At 42.3% G+C, this 17,438-nt stretch overlaps 1 protein-coding gene across 1 annotated transcript in view; it reads right to left on the bottom strand.

Moving 5' to 3' along the window:
- Nucleotides 1-2,448: 2,448 nt before the first annotated feature.
- T265_00811 (hypothetical protein) overlaps nucleotides 2,449-17,438 on the bottom strand; it is a gene marked incomplete at both ends in the record, with an annotated part of 37,449 nt that continues 22,459 nt past the window's right edge. Inside the window, 3 exons of the mRNA XM_009164683.1 lie at nucleotides 2,449-2,805; nucleotides 5,726-5,926; nucleotides 9,453-10,158. Of these exons, the coding sequence (XP_009162947.1) occupies nucleotides 2,588-2,805; nucleotides 5,726-5,926; nucleotides 9,453-10,158 (1,125 nt within the window). The remainder of the gene's footprint in view (nucleotides 2,806-5,725; nucleotides 5,927-9,452; nucleotides 10,159-17,438) is intronic.

The raw sequence follows: 17,438 nt of genomic DNA, 5'->3' as shown, positions 1-17,438 counted from the left end.
AACGGGGGCTTTTTACCTGTGCATTGAAGCGTATGATGACTATATCCGAGCTGTTCGTGATGGCCATAATGGTGGTCAGTTTTCGATAGGTATCTTTCCATGGATCGTAGCAACAGTGCATAAGCACAGAGTGATCGGACAGCGTAGGGTGGGAACCCAAGCCTACAGTGTCATGTCAGTTGTGTTTATCCCGTCCCCGCTAGTTCAACTTAGTCTCAAACGACCGGCTACTTTTGTTGGGTTTGGTCTGTTTTAACGGGCCCAACAAAAGGATACAGGAGAGCTCTGTAGCAGTAACGGTGCTTCATTGTCTCGAATCACCTATATTATGGTCATAAGGAGTCGAGTAATCTATGACCTGCCAATACTTGGACACGCGCACTAGTAAGTAAACCCAGTTGTTCGGGAATACAATGTGACCACTCCATCTTCGGGCTCGCTATTTTCGGGAAGAGGTGAACTAACTCACTGGGGGATAGTAGTCGTGTATTAGTGGCTTTGGGTGGCCTCTTTTGAACCTGAGGATCCTTCAGGGGCCTGACGGTTGCTGCTGTGGATTCGCTCGTTGATGACTGAAAATAAGGACTGTGTGCAACAGGTCTATCCAGTTCAGCGGCACTAGTTACTTCCAAAACTATATGACATGATCTAATCTCTGCCAGACCTTGGCAGTGCTTCGGATACAGGTCAAACCTTGTCTTCATGTTCTCTATATACATAGAAGCCAAGTATGATATCACTGCCGCGAGGCATCCTCTGAGTCTGAGAGATGGAGTGATGTAACGTGATACGAAATTGGCCCTGGCGTTTCCGATCCTTGGATTGAGTTCGTTTTCTGCCAACCCGTCTGGATCTACACAGCTCAGATTGATTCCATCTGCTAATTCAATTGCCTTGTCTGGAAGTACGAGGTTGGAGTCTAATTCCACCTTACTGGGTTACTTCACACTGCAATGCAAAATGTGCTTTTTGCAGCACGAAACTGCTTTGGAATGCCTTGCTTCGGCTGAACTTGAACAGTTGAGTGTTAGCGATTTCGAACCCAATTTAGTGCTGAGCATCCCTCCCAAAGTTATCTTGTTCGTTCGCAAGATTTTGTATTTTGTGTCAAGCAGCTTTATGGTCATCTTTCAATTCTGGTCATAAAAGAATACGAGCTGGCCCAAGAATAAGTCATCGAGTGTACCAACGCTTGATTCCGTACTGATCATCCCCTGACCGTCAGCTTCTGATGTTGGTCTTTCACATTCGAAAAAATGCAGAAATAAAACTATGAACAGGGCGATACAGTAATTCGCGCAGTACCCCGTTTGCCAACTGCGATGAGTCATCGACGAGAAATGTGTGAGATCAGGTACAAGGAAAACACTAGTTAGCTGAGTGTATTTCCGCATACCTGATTTGTTGAGCATTCGAACAGGCTGTCTTGAAGCGCAGGTGAACCTCAAACCTCAGCAGTTTGCGGCATGCACTTTACCACACCGCATATGTTTGTAAATTTGTAGTACCTGGTACTATTTCTTAGATAGCCTCGGTGGTCTGGGTGTGTTTGAGCACAAAAAATCTGAAAGGAGCGGCGAGGGAGGTCGCCAATAAACTCTGTGGATCAGAGAAGTCTCCAATTTACTGCTTCTTGGTCTCTGTGCCTGTGAGCTCCATTCCTATCAAATGAGTGATATAGCAGATGTCTCCTTAGGTTGGCGGGTGAACGACGGTCGTGGCAACCGTCCCCAGAAAACCCAATACGATTCCCACTGAACTTGAATCGCGAGGATTTTTCCACGAAAGTGACCTGTTTTGGAAGGCAGTTGACAGTTTTACCGGAGTAAAATGTACTTTTGCGTTGAAATGCACACCGGATATGGCGTGACCCTTCTTGCACTAAGTACAATGACAAACAAACCCTTGTATACTCGGGACCGACTACATTTGCACCTGGAGGTTGTTCGGGGTATATCATACTTCACTGTATTTGCCACTAACTGAATTCGCCAGTCTTTAAGACATATCTACCGCTACATAAGAACCAGGATGCTGGGAGTGGAGGATCACAGAGTAATTCAGACAAAAGTTGCGTGTTTTCTGGTAGTTCATCAGGTAGGTGTTCATCTGTTCACCGAGATTGCAAATGTTTTGTCACCACTCGAGGGAATATCATCAGTGCGTGCATGGGCGATTATGTCTCCCCGGTTGCGAACGGAACGTTTGGAAGCTAACTGCCAAGCTTGGCGAGTAGACCAACACCCACGTAATCGATGACAAGTTAGCTCGCCCGGGCTACGAGTATTCAGATACGTATGCGCTCAGTAACAAATGTTCCCTCATGTAGACCTCAAGTTGACTGATCTAATTCAGAATTTGATTTTACGCTGTGCCACCATTTAAAAATAAGAATGCACCGGATGTTTTTCAGCCCCTCCCCTATTCGGAAGATACGAAAGTGGATTTAGCTAGATGTATTTATGCAGTTTGATCATGGGTATACACAAGTGACGTGCAACTTATCTACAAAAAGGGCTCATGTTGCGATATCACTATGTGCCTGACTTTGTTCCCTGACATTAGTAGCGTTTACCCCACTAGGTTGTTACATTCGAACTATCTTCTCAATGGACATTGTATTATCCGGTCTGGTGAGCCACGAAAACACTGGCGAACCCATTTCTTTTTCCATGGTGTTCTCGGTGACACTTGGTTGATTCTCTGCGATCCAAGCCAGCGTCGTTAGCAGGCCGACGAGTGCAAATGCTGCCAAAACCAACCGCACGAAGACGCCTCCTATAGTTCTCATTGTATATAAGCAGGCTGCAAAATACAGAGGTAAATGAATGTTCACTGAAAGGTCCCTGTAATGGCACACTAAATCTGTCTCACTTTAACACATAGTATTTACAATTATTTGTCATCAACCCCGTTGGTTAGGTCACTAGGATCTGGTGGCTTTCACCAGCAGCTAGGCTTGAGGAACAATCACCAAGCAATACGGGTCACTGAGAATAATCATCCTCACATAGACCCAAGAAAAACTAAGTTACTGCACGTTGTTTCATCCCATCTTTCAGCTCTGTTGCCTACAATCACAAAATCAAATACGTTGCCGCCTAAAATGTCTTATATGCGTACCGAAGGCTAACTCACCGGCTAAATCAAGTTTATCCCAGTTATAAGAGATCACTGATGTGGTGGTTCTGCGTTCCAACTGTGCTTACGATACAAACTATTTGCTGAAACTATTTGATGAAATATAAAGTGTCACCTCTGCAGCTCTGGAGTGACTTTCGTCGGAAGAGGCTCCAAGTTAAAAAAATCTCAGTGTCTCCAAGGTTGTCTCCTAGGTGTAGTTGTTTTCTTGACAGGAAAGTATCGTACTTGAAAAAGGCAGCTTGAGAAGGAACAATGAAGAATACTTCGTCTGGAGGCGTCTGCACCCTGCCATTATGCAGCGGTTTGTGTGCCTGCTTGACCCACTGAGCTGCAGTAGAGGTATCCATGCGCCGCTCAACGAGTCTCGCAGGTCGGCCAAGGCATAGAGCTCTGAATAGCAATTTTCTGGCACACTAGGTTTACGGCTGTAATACGCGCGCTAACTAGCCTCTTGGAATTTGGTGTACTCTAGTGGTCTAAAGCTATCTAGTGTTGTTTTGGGGCCACCAACGTCGTCCTAGCTATTTTAAAGCGACCCAACCATACACCTTCTCGCAACTCCACATCGGTTGTCACATTGTGCCATCAATAGGGTCGTTTTGTTTCCATCATACAGCACGATGCCCACCCCCATTCAAAGTCTATTTAAAAAAAGTAGATCAATTCATGGGGAGACAGATTTTTAGGTGGTACTGTGCGTGAATATGCGATGACCTTCCCTCTGTGTGTACGCACGGAAGGACTGCTAACTGGTACTTTACAGATGCATTTTTGTGTTGAAAGTTAATCAAACTATGGCCGACCATAGAATGTCATACAGACGTGCACTGGGTTGCGACAACCCATTCCCCATGACGCAGACATCATTACATCCAGATGTACAGTTATCCTAGCTTAAGTTTCGGGACTGTTCAACTTGACCCTGCAAAACTTTAAGCCTGTAAACACTATAGGAATGAATTTTGGCTGTTACTCTTGTACACACCTAAGCGATCTTCGGGTAACATGTACTGGCCACATACCCGCTGGAAATTGTGATCATTCTGATTTTCAAGCATAATCCTGGAGAATTTTAAGGACACATCGAATGACTGTAGTTTAAGAAAGCCATAGGATGTGCTGGCACGCTGAATCCCAAGCAAAGTTCCCCCCGAACCTAAGCAGAATGTTACATTTCGGTACGTATAATGCTCCGGGTTCATTCCCAACGCACCCACTTAACTATGCAATAGGAATCCTTAGCGGAAAAATCCATCAGCCCAGGGAACGCAAAGCCTATTAACAATTTACTAGGTCACTATGATGTCATTACCAACAGTTCTCTTAGCTGTCATTGAAACTGGTCTTGGCGAGTGAAGTAATGCAATGTGCATATGTGTATGTGCATGTTCCACAGAAAAGTAGCACTAGACGATGGGGAGTTATAACCTTGATCGCCCATGCACCAAAATAGATGTTTAGTTCCAGGAAGTGCGCTGTGCTATAGCTAAGGGCGACCAGTTTCAAACACCTGAAGAATTCAGATAGCTACCCATATCATTTTGCAAAATAACAAACATCGTTTAGTCCATCCTACCGCGGACAAAGTAAACAGCGCTGACGAGCGCTCTCAAATCTTTCTTACTAGCGAAAGCCAGTGACAAATGTTGTAAACACACCATGACTGAATACAGGACAATTCCGCACCGTGTGTTGCTTTGCTTTGGTACTTATTCACCAATAAGGAAAACCGTCAATCGTATAGCTATATAGGGGTTGTGTTGTTGCGCCTTCTACCAGACCCCCAAGAACTGGGCAAAAACGCATTCCTGGATATGGCATTGGATGACATATTTTCATTCGGACTGCTCTTCGACTCATTGCGTTTTTACGCAACTAGCCATTTGTGGTCCATTCAATAGCCAGGCTAAGACTGAACGTCGCAGTGGCCATATAAGGTCATCGTGATGGTTTGTACTTTATTTGCCCTGTGTACCTTCCAGAAAGTGTTCAGGGGCTAAAACATGGCACACTTGTTCATTCGCTACACTGATTTACTTGGAATGCTTTAATTTTGTGACCAAAATAAGGAAATTGATGACAGGATACCCACATACGTTGGCCAATCCGTATGTTACTGAGCCCTTGGTTCATACTCCGCATACTTCGAGCCGTTTTTTGAGTTCTATCATCAAATCTTCATCCATTCTTCGTCCTATTTTCCTCATACCTATACTACGCCTAGGCGTGTCCTTTTCCAGCGCCATAGTTTGAGGTATCAGGCGAATCCGGAAACGCAGGCTGTAGCCTTGTTAACGTAACAGGACAGTCATAGTGGATGAGGGTAAACAAGTAAGACTTCCACGTCCAGCTTAGATATACGGGAATAAAGAGTGTATTTGGCGCAATTCAAAGCTTGTTTTTGAAGGTTAGAAATCGTTGAATCTGAACGAGTGGATGTTTCAACTGAATATATTCGAAGGCAACTTATGTCTACTCTCTGTCCATAGTGTGGACAAAAACAACAATGTAATCTCGACAGCACTGAATATTAATTTAGAAACTCTGAAATAGTTTACCACCATACGGTATGGATACTTACTAACTTGTTCCTTTTCCTTCAAAGGAATGAGGTTCGTGGAGCTAGTTGTTTTGCACAACTTCCAGGATCTTTGTTTGACCAGTCTTTTAAGCATTCGTCGACGATAATAAAATATATGCCTCCCAGCTCTTTCAAAGCTTCGCGGTCTTCTGGAATTACCTGAAACGTTTTCCAAACCTTTGTGAGGTACACTTGAAGATCCTGTCAAAAATGAAACAATGTGTGTGTACAATATGCTAACATATATGGGACACCTTGTAGAACTCTGTGCATCTATTTCCGATGTGTCACAATAAGCGCATGTCCAAAATACCAAGCATCGGATATGGAGCGTAAAGCTCTAACCATTCGTTTGTCATTTAATTAGTCATCTTTTTGTGTGTCTATTCAAACCGGGACCGTTGGAGATAATTTTCAAAATAAGATAGACTCCCGAATAAAAGTTTTGATTCAAAATCTATGCTACTGTCAACGGTGGTTAGGGCGAGATGGCTGAGGGGTTAGAATTTACTGACCGGAAGTTCTGTTGTTTGACCTCTAAATCTTGACTTGTCCTCCCCAGGCTTGGATCACTTGGCAATATCCCACGCCTCGTGCTTTCTTAGAGTCTCAGCCAGGCACCAAAAGAGGGTTACCGCTGAATGATTATCGTATCTTATTAACGATGACTATGAGGACGATAATAATCGATTAATATCAATAATGATGATGATGATGACCGTGAAGTTCATGATCACTGGTAAAGAATTTCCCAATAATATGCAGCTACAGCAGTTTTCCTGATGGTAAAATAATTCGGGATCGTTTGTTGGATTTATTTCTTTGGGCAATGAATGTTGGGCATATTCCAGGGGACACCTAACCAATTGACGTTCTTAGAAACTCTGTTGGATTAGTTGGTCAAACTTTTGAGATAATAACTTTAACAATACAAAATGGCTTGTCACAGGCTGTAGGAAACAAAACTCCAAAAATATCGTGTTGAAGAAAATATTTTCCAGTGTCACGCTTCATCCCAACTTACACCAGCCTGAGATTAAACATCCCTTCAGAAGGCAAATAATGCGATATTTCAACTGCGCGCCAATCTGAACCCACAGACGTCATTATTCTGCTCTTTTGATGGATGTACTAGACACTAAATAGATGTGAACCCCGGTTGAGTATTCAGTCCACATCGACGGCACGGAAATCTACTACCAACAGAGGCACTGAGAAGGTCTAATTGTCTTCAAGTTCGGGAGTTATTTTTAAAAGGTTTTGTGTATGTGTATCCGAAGCCATAGAATCAACTCTGTGGTAATCCGACAATGAAACAAAAGCGCTCATTCAGATATATCTTAGGCAGTTGACTTGCCTACTTTTGCACTGTTTGATAGTCCATTCGTGTCATTGTGCGCCGCATTTGGCAGAGATGATCGGTACACGATTCGCTGAAGTCGCCAATTCAGCTTCTCCTGCCTGAATATTGGAACCGCCAATGCTGTCATCACAAGCTAGTCTCATCAACTTATGGCTTTTAGCACTAGAAGATATTTTGTAAGTGGACCCTAACGATGTGAAAATCAGTTCATTTCAAAAGTTTCATATTTGTCAGACGGTTTTAATTGGATCCGGTAAAATTTGGGAACGTCTTAGTATGTCGTATGCTTTCACAAAGGACGGGAAGTTCACTGACTCATATCATCTACCAGATACACTTTGTGCTCAAAAGTAAAACGATGTAAAGCCAAAATACCGTTTTCTGGGTATCCGTTGGAGTAAACTGCTTTTATACTCAGGACGAGTAAAATATTTCACCTCGGCGGCACGCATCAGTTCGGCGTGTGCTAGATAAAGACAACGCCGTACTTAGAGATCGTGGATAGCCTGAGTTGTAATAGCCCATCTTTATTATTCCTTTGTCCAGAATACTTTAATGTCTCTGATAATTAGCAAGTGAAACAAATCCAACAACAAATTCACCTGAGGAGGAAGCTTGTCACGCTCATCAGGTTAAAAATACATGCTATCTGAGAGCGCAACATTAGTTTGTGTTGAACTCGATATGGCTCAACGATTAAGGCGCAAGGGGAGAGCCCCTTATCTGTGATCTGGGTTTAGACAACCCGCGCTACCTAAGCTGTCGTGCCTTGTTCCGGTGACACGGCAACTATGCATCGAACTGGTGTTGTTGACGAACAAGAATTATTATTTTTTTTATTATCCATCTTGATCGTGGTTTCGAGATTATGGCGCCACATTTGCTCACATCTCTGAATTAACGGAAATTCTATGACCGTTCTGAAGGTTCAAATGATACGCTAATTAAGAATTGCGAAACTGTCCTTAAATGCAACTTGCTCAGGGGCTTCTCATTGGGAGGTCTTAGTGTTTAATATAAATAAGTGATTTATCAGTTTGTTGGACTGCTCAACTAGCCAGTGCATTTTTGGAACTAGCATCAATCAAATTTCCACTAATTATTCTCAGAACTGTTGCTGCATATTCCTTATACAAACTACGGAAGAATTTTTGAGTTAATTTAAGTCAACATAGAAGTATTTTCACCGGTATATGGATTTAACACCTATCTACTTGAACACCTACTGTTTAACTTGCAAATATATACACTAAGCAATGTACGACGCCAATGTCTTGGTGTACACCAGAACATAAGATCCTGCACTGTATTATGTCATTCGACAGTTTCGGTTTCTAAAAAAACTGTCTTCACAAAGTGTCGCTGTGTCGCGCCGCAGCTTCATTTTAACCCAGGTGTTTTGTCGTTATATAACTCCGCAATAAAGTATAACGCCGGTATGACAATGGCAGAGATATATCACTACTGAATACAGCATCACTTCCCTGTTTTAGCAGTAAGCCGTCTCAAACGGGAATTAAGAGTTGACCGTACCTTTCGTTCAATTTCAATAGCAGTTTGAAGTACACCTGCACTCCCTGTACCCGACATCAAGATTGGTACAAAAAATGACAAGACTAGAATATCCTTCTAGAAATGGTATTCACGATACTGCTTTGGTTTCCCACTAGCCTTTCTTTAGCTAAGCGAGTTTGAGATTGAAATGTACGTACAACGATCTATATCATCTTCCTAATATTAATTACAAGGACCGTGTCAATCCATCCGTTATGCAGGAAGTTAAAATGAAATTGTGATTTTTGCTCACTAAAGAAGAAGCCGCCTACCGTTGATATGACATTGAATAGTCTGTGGCACGACTAATGGGAGAGGATTACCCAGTTAAGTCAGCAATCATCGGATGAGTATTTCCATCACTGGCTGTTAGGCCGTTCCGCGTGGGCAGCTGCAGATTCTTATGGTAATTAGCGAGTAGCATCACTTTTTATAGGATATTACTTGCCTTTCTTAAGGATTTTGCGTAATGGAGGACATGCACTGGTGAAAGTCTTTCAGTTTCAGGGCGGCTCCGTATTGTTTTCGAGTGTTTTAGAAAGGCTTTTGTAGGAGATTTCTATATATCCATTCCAACATGGATATGAGAGTAACCGCCACAGTCCAAGGCAGTCGAAAAATTGAAGACAGGTATGAACGTAAGATACAAGCATAGTTAAGTGAGCAAAATCTGTTGTCTCGTTTCGAATCAGAACTATATTTATATGAAGAATATGAATAGATCTGTCAACTTGGGGTTTACAAATCGTTAACTATGTTTACCTGAATTATCGTGTGGACAGCACACCATGCTTGATTTGAAAAACTCACTGATTAGATTATCACTGGTTCCGTTAACCTTGACAGATTTTCGTGGTCGGTCTGCTGTTGATTTGCCTTGCATGCATTCTGTGTTACGCAATAACCGGTTGACAATTTCCGACTGTTCTTGTTCTAACATCTCAAAACGTTTAAGATTGTGCAGGTTGTTTGAATCCGGTTGATGTGCCTGAGACGTGTTTTTTTCAACTGACATTTGATCCCTAGCTGTTTTCCCCTGGGTGTTTAGATATAGGCTGTCGTTTAGAGCATTTGAACATTCAATTTCCGATAGTGGTGTTGCTTTAAATATTGGCCGACGCCTTACAGGTACTAATGATTCAAAAGTTCCAGATAACTCCGCTGCCGTAGCCTTTTTCCTGTGCACTTTTCGTCTCGCTAACTGTGGGAGGTCCATTCGAAGTGAGTTGTGGGCTCCTTTTGATGTGTACTCAAAGTTCTTGACTGCCCGTGGTGTAGATGCACTGCTTTTCTCACAGCCCACCGAAGCTATCTCGAATGCGTCCGCTGAGACAGGTAACCATTTATCGGTGGTTCGCTTACCGTTTTGGTCATGTCTCTTCTCTGTACGAGTGAATGCTGCACAAACCTGCCTCCTTATGTCTGGCTGCTCTTGAACCGCTGGAGAATTGGCACCCTTTTTACAACAAGAGTCCAGGTTCATGGTATCCGGTTGTTTGATCAGCTCTTCGAGAGACTGAAATGAAAAATAGGCTTGTAACATTACTGTGATCAGATCGGAAAAGTATTATTGGTTGGGTGAGGAAGACCACTTGACCAGCTATAAAAATTGCGGGGAAAAATAATATGAAATATTCTTGTATGAATCCACATTATGTTGCTGAACTCAGTTTGGTTCGTCAAATTAGTGATTTTTTTCAGAGACGCTTTTAAGTGTATTGTTCTTCCCAACGCTTTCTTTGCAACCTATAATTCAGCAGCTGCTGCAATCTCAGCTATTGTTACACAAATTCAGAATAAAATTTCATTACTATGAATCCGCGTCCTACCGTAATAACTCGGAGAACTGTTTCATTTAGAATTACTTCAGATCTACTTCTTTGTCCAATTTCACTAGTTCAGGAGTGCGGCGGTGTTGACTGTTACAACAGGGCTTTTGAAATCACCACCAGCACCCAAAGAACACTGGTCCATTGGGCGAATGCTTGACGAATCCAGTATAAAGTCCTAAGACGTAAATGTATGAAGGTGTCACCTTGATAGCCCAGTCGGTAGGTTAAAAAGCCTTGTTACTGTCCATAGTACTTTATCATCTTGGTTGACTTGTCACTACATGAATTCTTTATAACAGTACCGGCTTCGTCAGGATCAAGTCCTCAGGTCTTACTTGGATGGCTAGCCCGAGCGGTGTTCTGTAAAAGTCTTGACTTCCAGCATGACTGTGCAGCAAGCCATCGGTTGAAGAATTTCGTCAACCTATTGTGGAGCATTTTTACGCATACACGGCAGTTGATTACTGAAGTAACACTTTGCCTACTAAACTTGTATTACAGTGAGTTAATGTGCTCCGCTCTACTGAGCACTTTAGTTATCTTCACTGTCCTTTCTTTCATGGCGAACATTAACATCATTATTATTGTCCCCCATCACTACAGAGTGGCCACGAGCTCATCCTGGTACAAACATGAGTACTCCTTTTTGAGAATATTTGTAGTTAAAAGAGTGACAAAGGTAGCAGTGGTATTTTCTTTATCCTGCACGCATCTTCTAAGGCTTGCAAGCTACTAAATAAGTAAATAAGCATATAACCCGAGTCGGAAATCCGCTGATATCTGTCGAAGGCCATGTTTTGAGCTTCTGGAAACTGAACAGATGTGCGTTGTACATAAACGAACTGTCAAAGCCCATGGCAGTAAATCTCCTCTCATGAGATAACCGCTACTAAACCAGACCTTTCGTTGGTAACTTTTGTGGATCAATGCCAGAAACTTTACTTCAGTCAGGTTTCACCTAAAGTTTTCTTAGCTTACTTCTTAGTAGTAAACCATCTTATGTGGGCCTATGTTGTATGGTCTCAAAAGAATTGCAGCGTATTCCGTTTTGGTACCATTGAAATTAATAGCCGGTAAAATGCGGATCACTTAGTAACATCACTCAGACGGTCCTTTGCTGCTCGCCAGGTTCAGTGTGACAACCGTTAGCGAGGCATTCAGTGGCAGAGATCTTCATCGGGGAAGATGCCGGGGACAGGGTCAGTTACTCGTTGATCAAACTGTCTTGAAGTTTTCGTTTACAGGATCTGTGTATCAAGGTTCTAAACACTGGTTTTACCAGTAATAATATTAAAAACGCTGAGGGTTACCTTCTTTCTCCAATGAAGTTTAGCTTAGTGCATTCAGATTTTGAGCATACATCGCTCAAGACTGTTTTATATCCAAATTACCAATGTTAAATGTGAACTGAGCGTAAAATGCTGTCACGGATGCGCTTCTGATGTTATCAGTGTGCTCCAGGGATTCTTTTGATGACCCCCCTAAAAATATTTGAATCGTTCATGGTCACATTTGGCGCAGATTTATTAGTTGCATTGTCGATACGAACAACCTAGTACTTTATTTGGGTCACAAACAAAATGGCACACAAATGCTTCTCGTCATTTAAGGGTAGATAAGTTATTCGTACCTACAGTTATTCTGAATGCGACACTGGACGCAGTAAGAAGGGAAATGTTTGGTCATAGTGGTGAAAAACTTTATAGCCAACCTTTTCAGTGACGGTCCAGAGGAAGCCAGAGAGCCACCGAGAACTTCATACATTAATGCGAAATCGATATCGCCGAGTGCAGCGACTACTCAGATAACGAGCGCCTTAGAAACAAATCAGGTCCTTCAACTTGAAATTTGAAGGTTCGGTCTGTTCAACAACCTCTCCTTGGTGCTCCACCTTTGAAATACACACTACCCGAATGCCTATGAAGCCGGAAAAATATCATAACTCGTGGAATCACGAGTAGGAGAAAGTGATGTTCACTGATAAGGGAAAGCGCCATGTGGACTCCTTGGATGGCCTGGATTACTTCTGAAACGGAGCGTAAGAAAATGGAGGGGCTTCCCACCAGTTCAATTTACAATAGAGGATTTGGGGATAGAATTTTTGGTGCATAAACCTCGCACGGTGAGACCGAAGGAAAAATTGACCCTAGCGTTGAGGTACTTGATGATGGGCTCTTTCAGTTAAGGCGAATGCGGAGAAAGATACCCTAAAATGGCAGCGCCCAAATGGGCCTTGATGATCGGACAGACTAATCAATGAAATTTTGCGAAGAGTGAATTTTATCAACTGAAATGGAGCATTTCACAACCACAAGGTAGTAGGACAAGGCCTGGATGCGATTATGAATATATCTTTGCTACTATAAAGTGACCAGAACCGTGGATATGTACAGTTGTATTAGAAGGCAAATTTTCTCAATGATTCAACGAGAAGTGCGAAAAGATATTATATATTAGTATTTGTTCAAGGTTGCCGTATACACTGATCTTTCTTGTTTTTCGGACTTAGTTAGGACTGGCTCTAGAGGCGTTCCGAAACGTATCAGAAGGTTGCGTGATATTCAAGAGGTTCTTTATACAGAAACTCAAAACTGGCCGCACATTCGGTAAAGAACTGGCTTGTGCAGTACATGTTGAACATTTAAATAGTCCAGGTCAAACAGCTCTAGCAAACCACTTCTGCAACAAGTAATAATTCGGAAATAACACAAGAACCATGTGTTGCGAAGGGATTTGGCATTCTGGCATTCAAATCCAGGTTCTGCTAAAAATGTCACAAACGTTTTGTATTAACTGTAGCACTCCAAAAGTAGTTTCTGAACAAACTGCTGAGCGAATCTGGGTGTTTTAGTGCAACATTTGTGAGGGATTAATTGCATCACATTTGAGAAATATCATACAGCTGAAACGCATAAACGGCTATTTCCTTTATCATAGAGGCTATCGTCCTTACAGAAACTGACTTCGTTGTTCACGAAGTGTCTTCACTCAAGCAGGAATAATGTATCTTCTTACGCATATCGCTTGTTCCAAAATAGACCACACATTGAGATATGCCTACCAATTTCGTTTAGCAGAAACCTCCTAATGGTTGGAGTTTTGGCTGGCTGTACGAGCAAATTTTAGTAGACCACCCTCGTCTTCTGGTAACAATAGGATGAAAGACTAAAGTGGTCCAGCAATATTGTGACTATATGTTGTAAGACCTGAAAATACGATCGTTTTAGAGTCCGGGCGACCAAAACTTTGCTGCAATAACGCTTTAATTGCTCTGGTGAGTGGCAATCCAGGGTTTCCGGATACTTACTACTGAACATAAATCAAGTTACAACCTAATCTCAATCTGTTCTTACGAGCGAGGCCTTGCTTTTATCTTTTTTACCTCAATTATTTCACTGCTTGATACTAGGAACGTGAACTTACTCAGTATGTTTTCATTAGTGAATATCACTTGGTAAATCATTAGTAGTTTTTCGAAAGATGTCTAAAGCGTTTGGAAATCATTAAAACAGTAGTAGTAAGCTGACCGAAAATGAAAATCGTGGAAAAAATCGCTAAAGACAGATGTTTCAGATCTTCTATTGAGGGAAATCTTGGTAGCTCAGGTAGCTTAGATGGGTGTGCCACAATCGCTAACCCACTGCTACGCACCACTACGCTTCCTAACAACGCACTGACGATATCACGTCGATTGATGAGGAAACGTTTGCAATCAGATTGCTCAGCTCAACGGACAAACCTACGATCATGCTTGAAATCGGTCACATATTTCAGTGAGACACGATATATGTCTGACGGGATCACGCTCCTACATTTTGATGTAGAAGCCCTCAGTTTCTGGAAACATTCTATAAGTGCTCGAAGTTTCCTATTGGTGAAATTGTTCAAGCATCTAATAGGAAGCAAGTAAAATAATGATCGTAATGTGTTTATGGGTTATTAAACTTTGAATTAAGGTTTTCTGTTTTTTTCTTGTTTGCGATGTCACCAGGACATAAAACCACAACGATTCCTCTTCAACATCTGAGATTTACGATTATTCACTTGCCCTAATTGGCCTTCAGTTTACCTCATACCATGCGTTGAAAGACACAAAAGTACTGAAAAACAGCCGTCGCTTTTGAAGCATGGCGCCTTCAGTGTTGATGGCAACTACTTATGGTCATCATATAGTGTATAAGCTCTGAAATTGTTGTGTAAGCGAGACAGACACAAGACTGACAGTCCTGCGTGTGTCCATGGTCGACTTAAACTCTTGTGAAATAAGGTGCAGATGATTCAAGATATGTGTGCCTTTTGATTTCTGGCTTACAATAGCTAAACAACTAGGATCATTGGTTTTGTTTAAAGGTCCTTAAAACACTATGCCGAACAACAATTAAACGTGGCATCGATCTGTGCCGCACTGCCTGAATTACACTGACAACGAAAGCGCATCAAGCGAAGGAACGGCCTCTAAGGTTATTGGATTTCTTACCATTTGCAGACGTTCATCTCATCGGTAAAAATTTTTGCCGTTATTCTGGCATTCCGTAATCAGCCACAGTTGCCTACTGCGGAAAGCTGCAAATTATGAATCGAATAATTCATTTGATAAGTCCACCATCTAGACTGATGAAGCCTACATAATTTTCTTACCAATTTGTGCGCAGGTCCTTCATTCCGAACGCATTAGTTTATCTATAGAGCAGACGTTACAATGAAGATAACGAGCAACTTATTGGGTGTAAAAGCTTGCAGGGAACCTGGCACTTAAAAGTGGGTCTACCTAATAACTCCTAGAACAAACCATATTATACATGCCGCCCGTCACCGGAATCGGACTCAAAATATATACATTGAATAATATTCATACATTGAATATAATAGTGAATAATAGTATTTGTACCCACAGGAATCCTGTGGAACGGCCATCTTACACTTGGGTCAATGGTACTTGACTCAGGGCTGTCCATGCTAAGGTGTTTTACTGTGCATCACAAAGACTCTGATCAAGCTACAAAAACACTTGAACTTCTGGATACTAGAAGTCGCCAAAAGCTCACTGCCTACGTCGGATTTACCAGTCAAAATTTGCAAGGTACTGAGGTTCCGAGTTGTTTAAAATGGGTCGATTTCCAATTATCACAGCAAAATAAAAAAAGCAGACGGTTGAGCTTGCTTTGAAACGAGAGAATTTTGAGCGTTTGGAAGTGAAGCAAGTAAAATGACCCAGAAAGACCACAAATTTAGATTATCACATTGCTCCACTTTGTAGTAATATAATGATCTAACCCTTTTTGTAGGACGCATGGAAGTGAAACCATACGATATTCTAATCCCACTAATAGCAACCGCGTCTGTATACTTTGTACGGTAATCCCCTTGAAAAGGCCACCGCAGTAGGAAGTGCCTTTCATTTTCTTCTGTAGGATTCAACCTATTCAAGAGTAATGTCTGCGATCTAATCTGATTGCATAAAGACAAAAAGTCTTGCAATAATTCATGATAGCTTCAAGGAACAGTGTTTTAAATATAACACTTTAGTTACTTTAGAATAACCTCATCACCCGATGCAATGTAACCCTAACAGAATATCACCGATTCTAAGCATAAGTTTCGGTTGCTGTTTCAATGCAAACTGCATGATGTACTAGGAGGCCTAAATAGTGTCTGTCAGCGTATTTGTGATATCTTGTCCACTCAACTACACTTTTTCATAGTAAGACTTCTTATCATTATAGCGCAACCCACGACCGGTTTCGCCCTTCTTGGGGCTCATCAGGCAGGCGCAGTCCCTGAGTTTCCGTCAACCTTATGTTCTACTTGAACCCAAATTGGACTGTTTTCGGGAAATACACTCATTTGCAAATCAATTTGGAATATCATAAACGAGAGCTTCAGTTGAGTCTCTCGTGAAAACCAAAGTTAATTAGATTTCAACTTGTTCCACACATTCACATCACTGTCCAACAAATAGGGCGTCTTTGATTCATCTGAAGCATTCACTGGCTAGGGTCTAGAATGATGATACAAACAGAAAACCGGATTTCTCTTTCCTAAACAAAACCCAAACAACCATGTAAATATGACTGTTACCCCTCGAAACATGAGAGCTTAACGACCTGGTGGGAACAGCACTGAGACTGTGACTGGATTTCTTACCTAACGTCTATCCAACTTTGCGCAATTAGCTACTGTTGGGTAGTGTTCGCGAAAGTTGCTCGGTTAGTATGATTGACAACATCTTACTCCACCACAGACTTTGCCTGTATCACTGCTGTTTAAGGATTTCAATAGTCCCTTCTTGATCCTCTTCTCTGATAAAAGAAGGAATTCTTCTTCTTCCTTCTCACTTTCTGCTAGGATATTCTTGCATCGCACTTGTATAGCCAGGCATCTTGTAATACCGCGTAATGTTGTCCCAACCTGCATGCAATAAATTATCCACCAAGGCTAGTACGTCATGAATATATTCTGGGATAAATAGCTGCGGTATGCGGTCACAAAGAGACTGGACCTTACCGTGGTGTGACGGTTTGCGCACCTCAGCGATCTATTGAGCTATACTGGAGAGTGTCCCGCGACACTCACAGAGTCTCTCATACCAGGTTGGTCAATGGTTAGAGGTCTGACGAACACAGTCTCCTAGCTCTCCAGGTTGGGGGTTGGAACATGTGGCGGCTTGTTTCGTAGAAATGGTAATGCATTTGCATTTCCCACCAAACACCGCTGCCTTGCGGTTAGGCTTTTGAGCCAAAGGCTTTGGTTGAGGACCCTAATCGTCCTCCTGTCTAGGTGTTGGCGCCCTGACAGTACCCCATCCCACGTACAACCATGAATTGCACATACACAAATAAATTCATGCCACATCGGCCGTCGCGTGGTGCCATCAGCCGGGTCGCCTTACTTGCTGCATACAGCAGGGCGGGTAAGCGAAAACAGGCTACTGCTGACGCCTCCCTTCTTTCTTCTTCACATGCTT

The sequence above is a fragment of the Opisthorchis viverrini genome (assembly GCF_000715545.1).
Source record: "Opisthorchis viverrini unplaced genomic scaffold opera_v5_8, whole genome shotgun sequence".
NCBI lineage: Eukaryota > Metazoa > Platyhelminthes > Trematoda > Opisthorchiida > Opisthorchiidae > Opisthorchis > Opisthorchis viverrini.
Note: the sequence above shows the minus strand (reverse complement) of the source record. Positions and strands in the feature narration are given on the sequence as shown.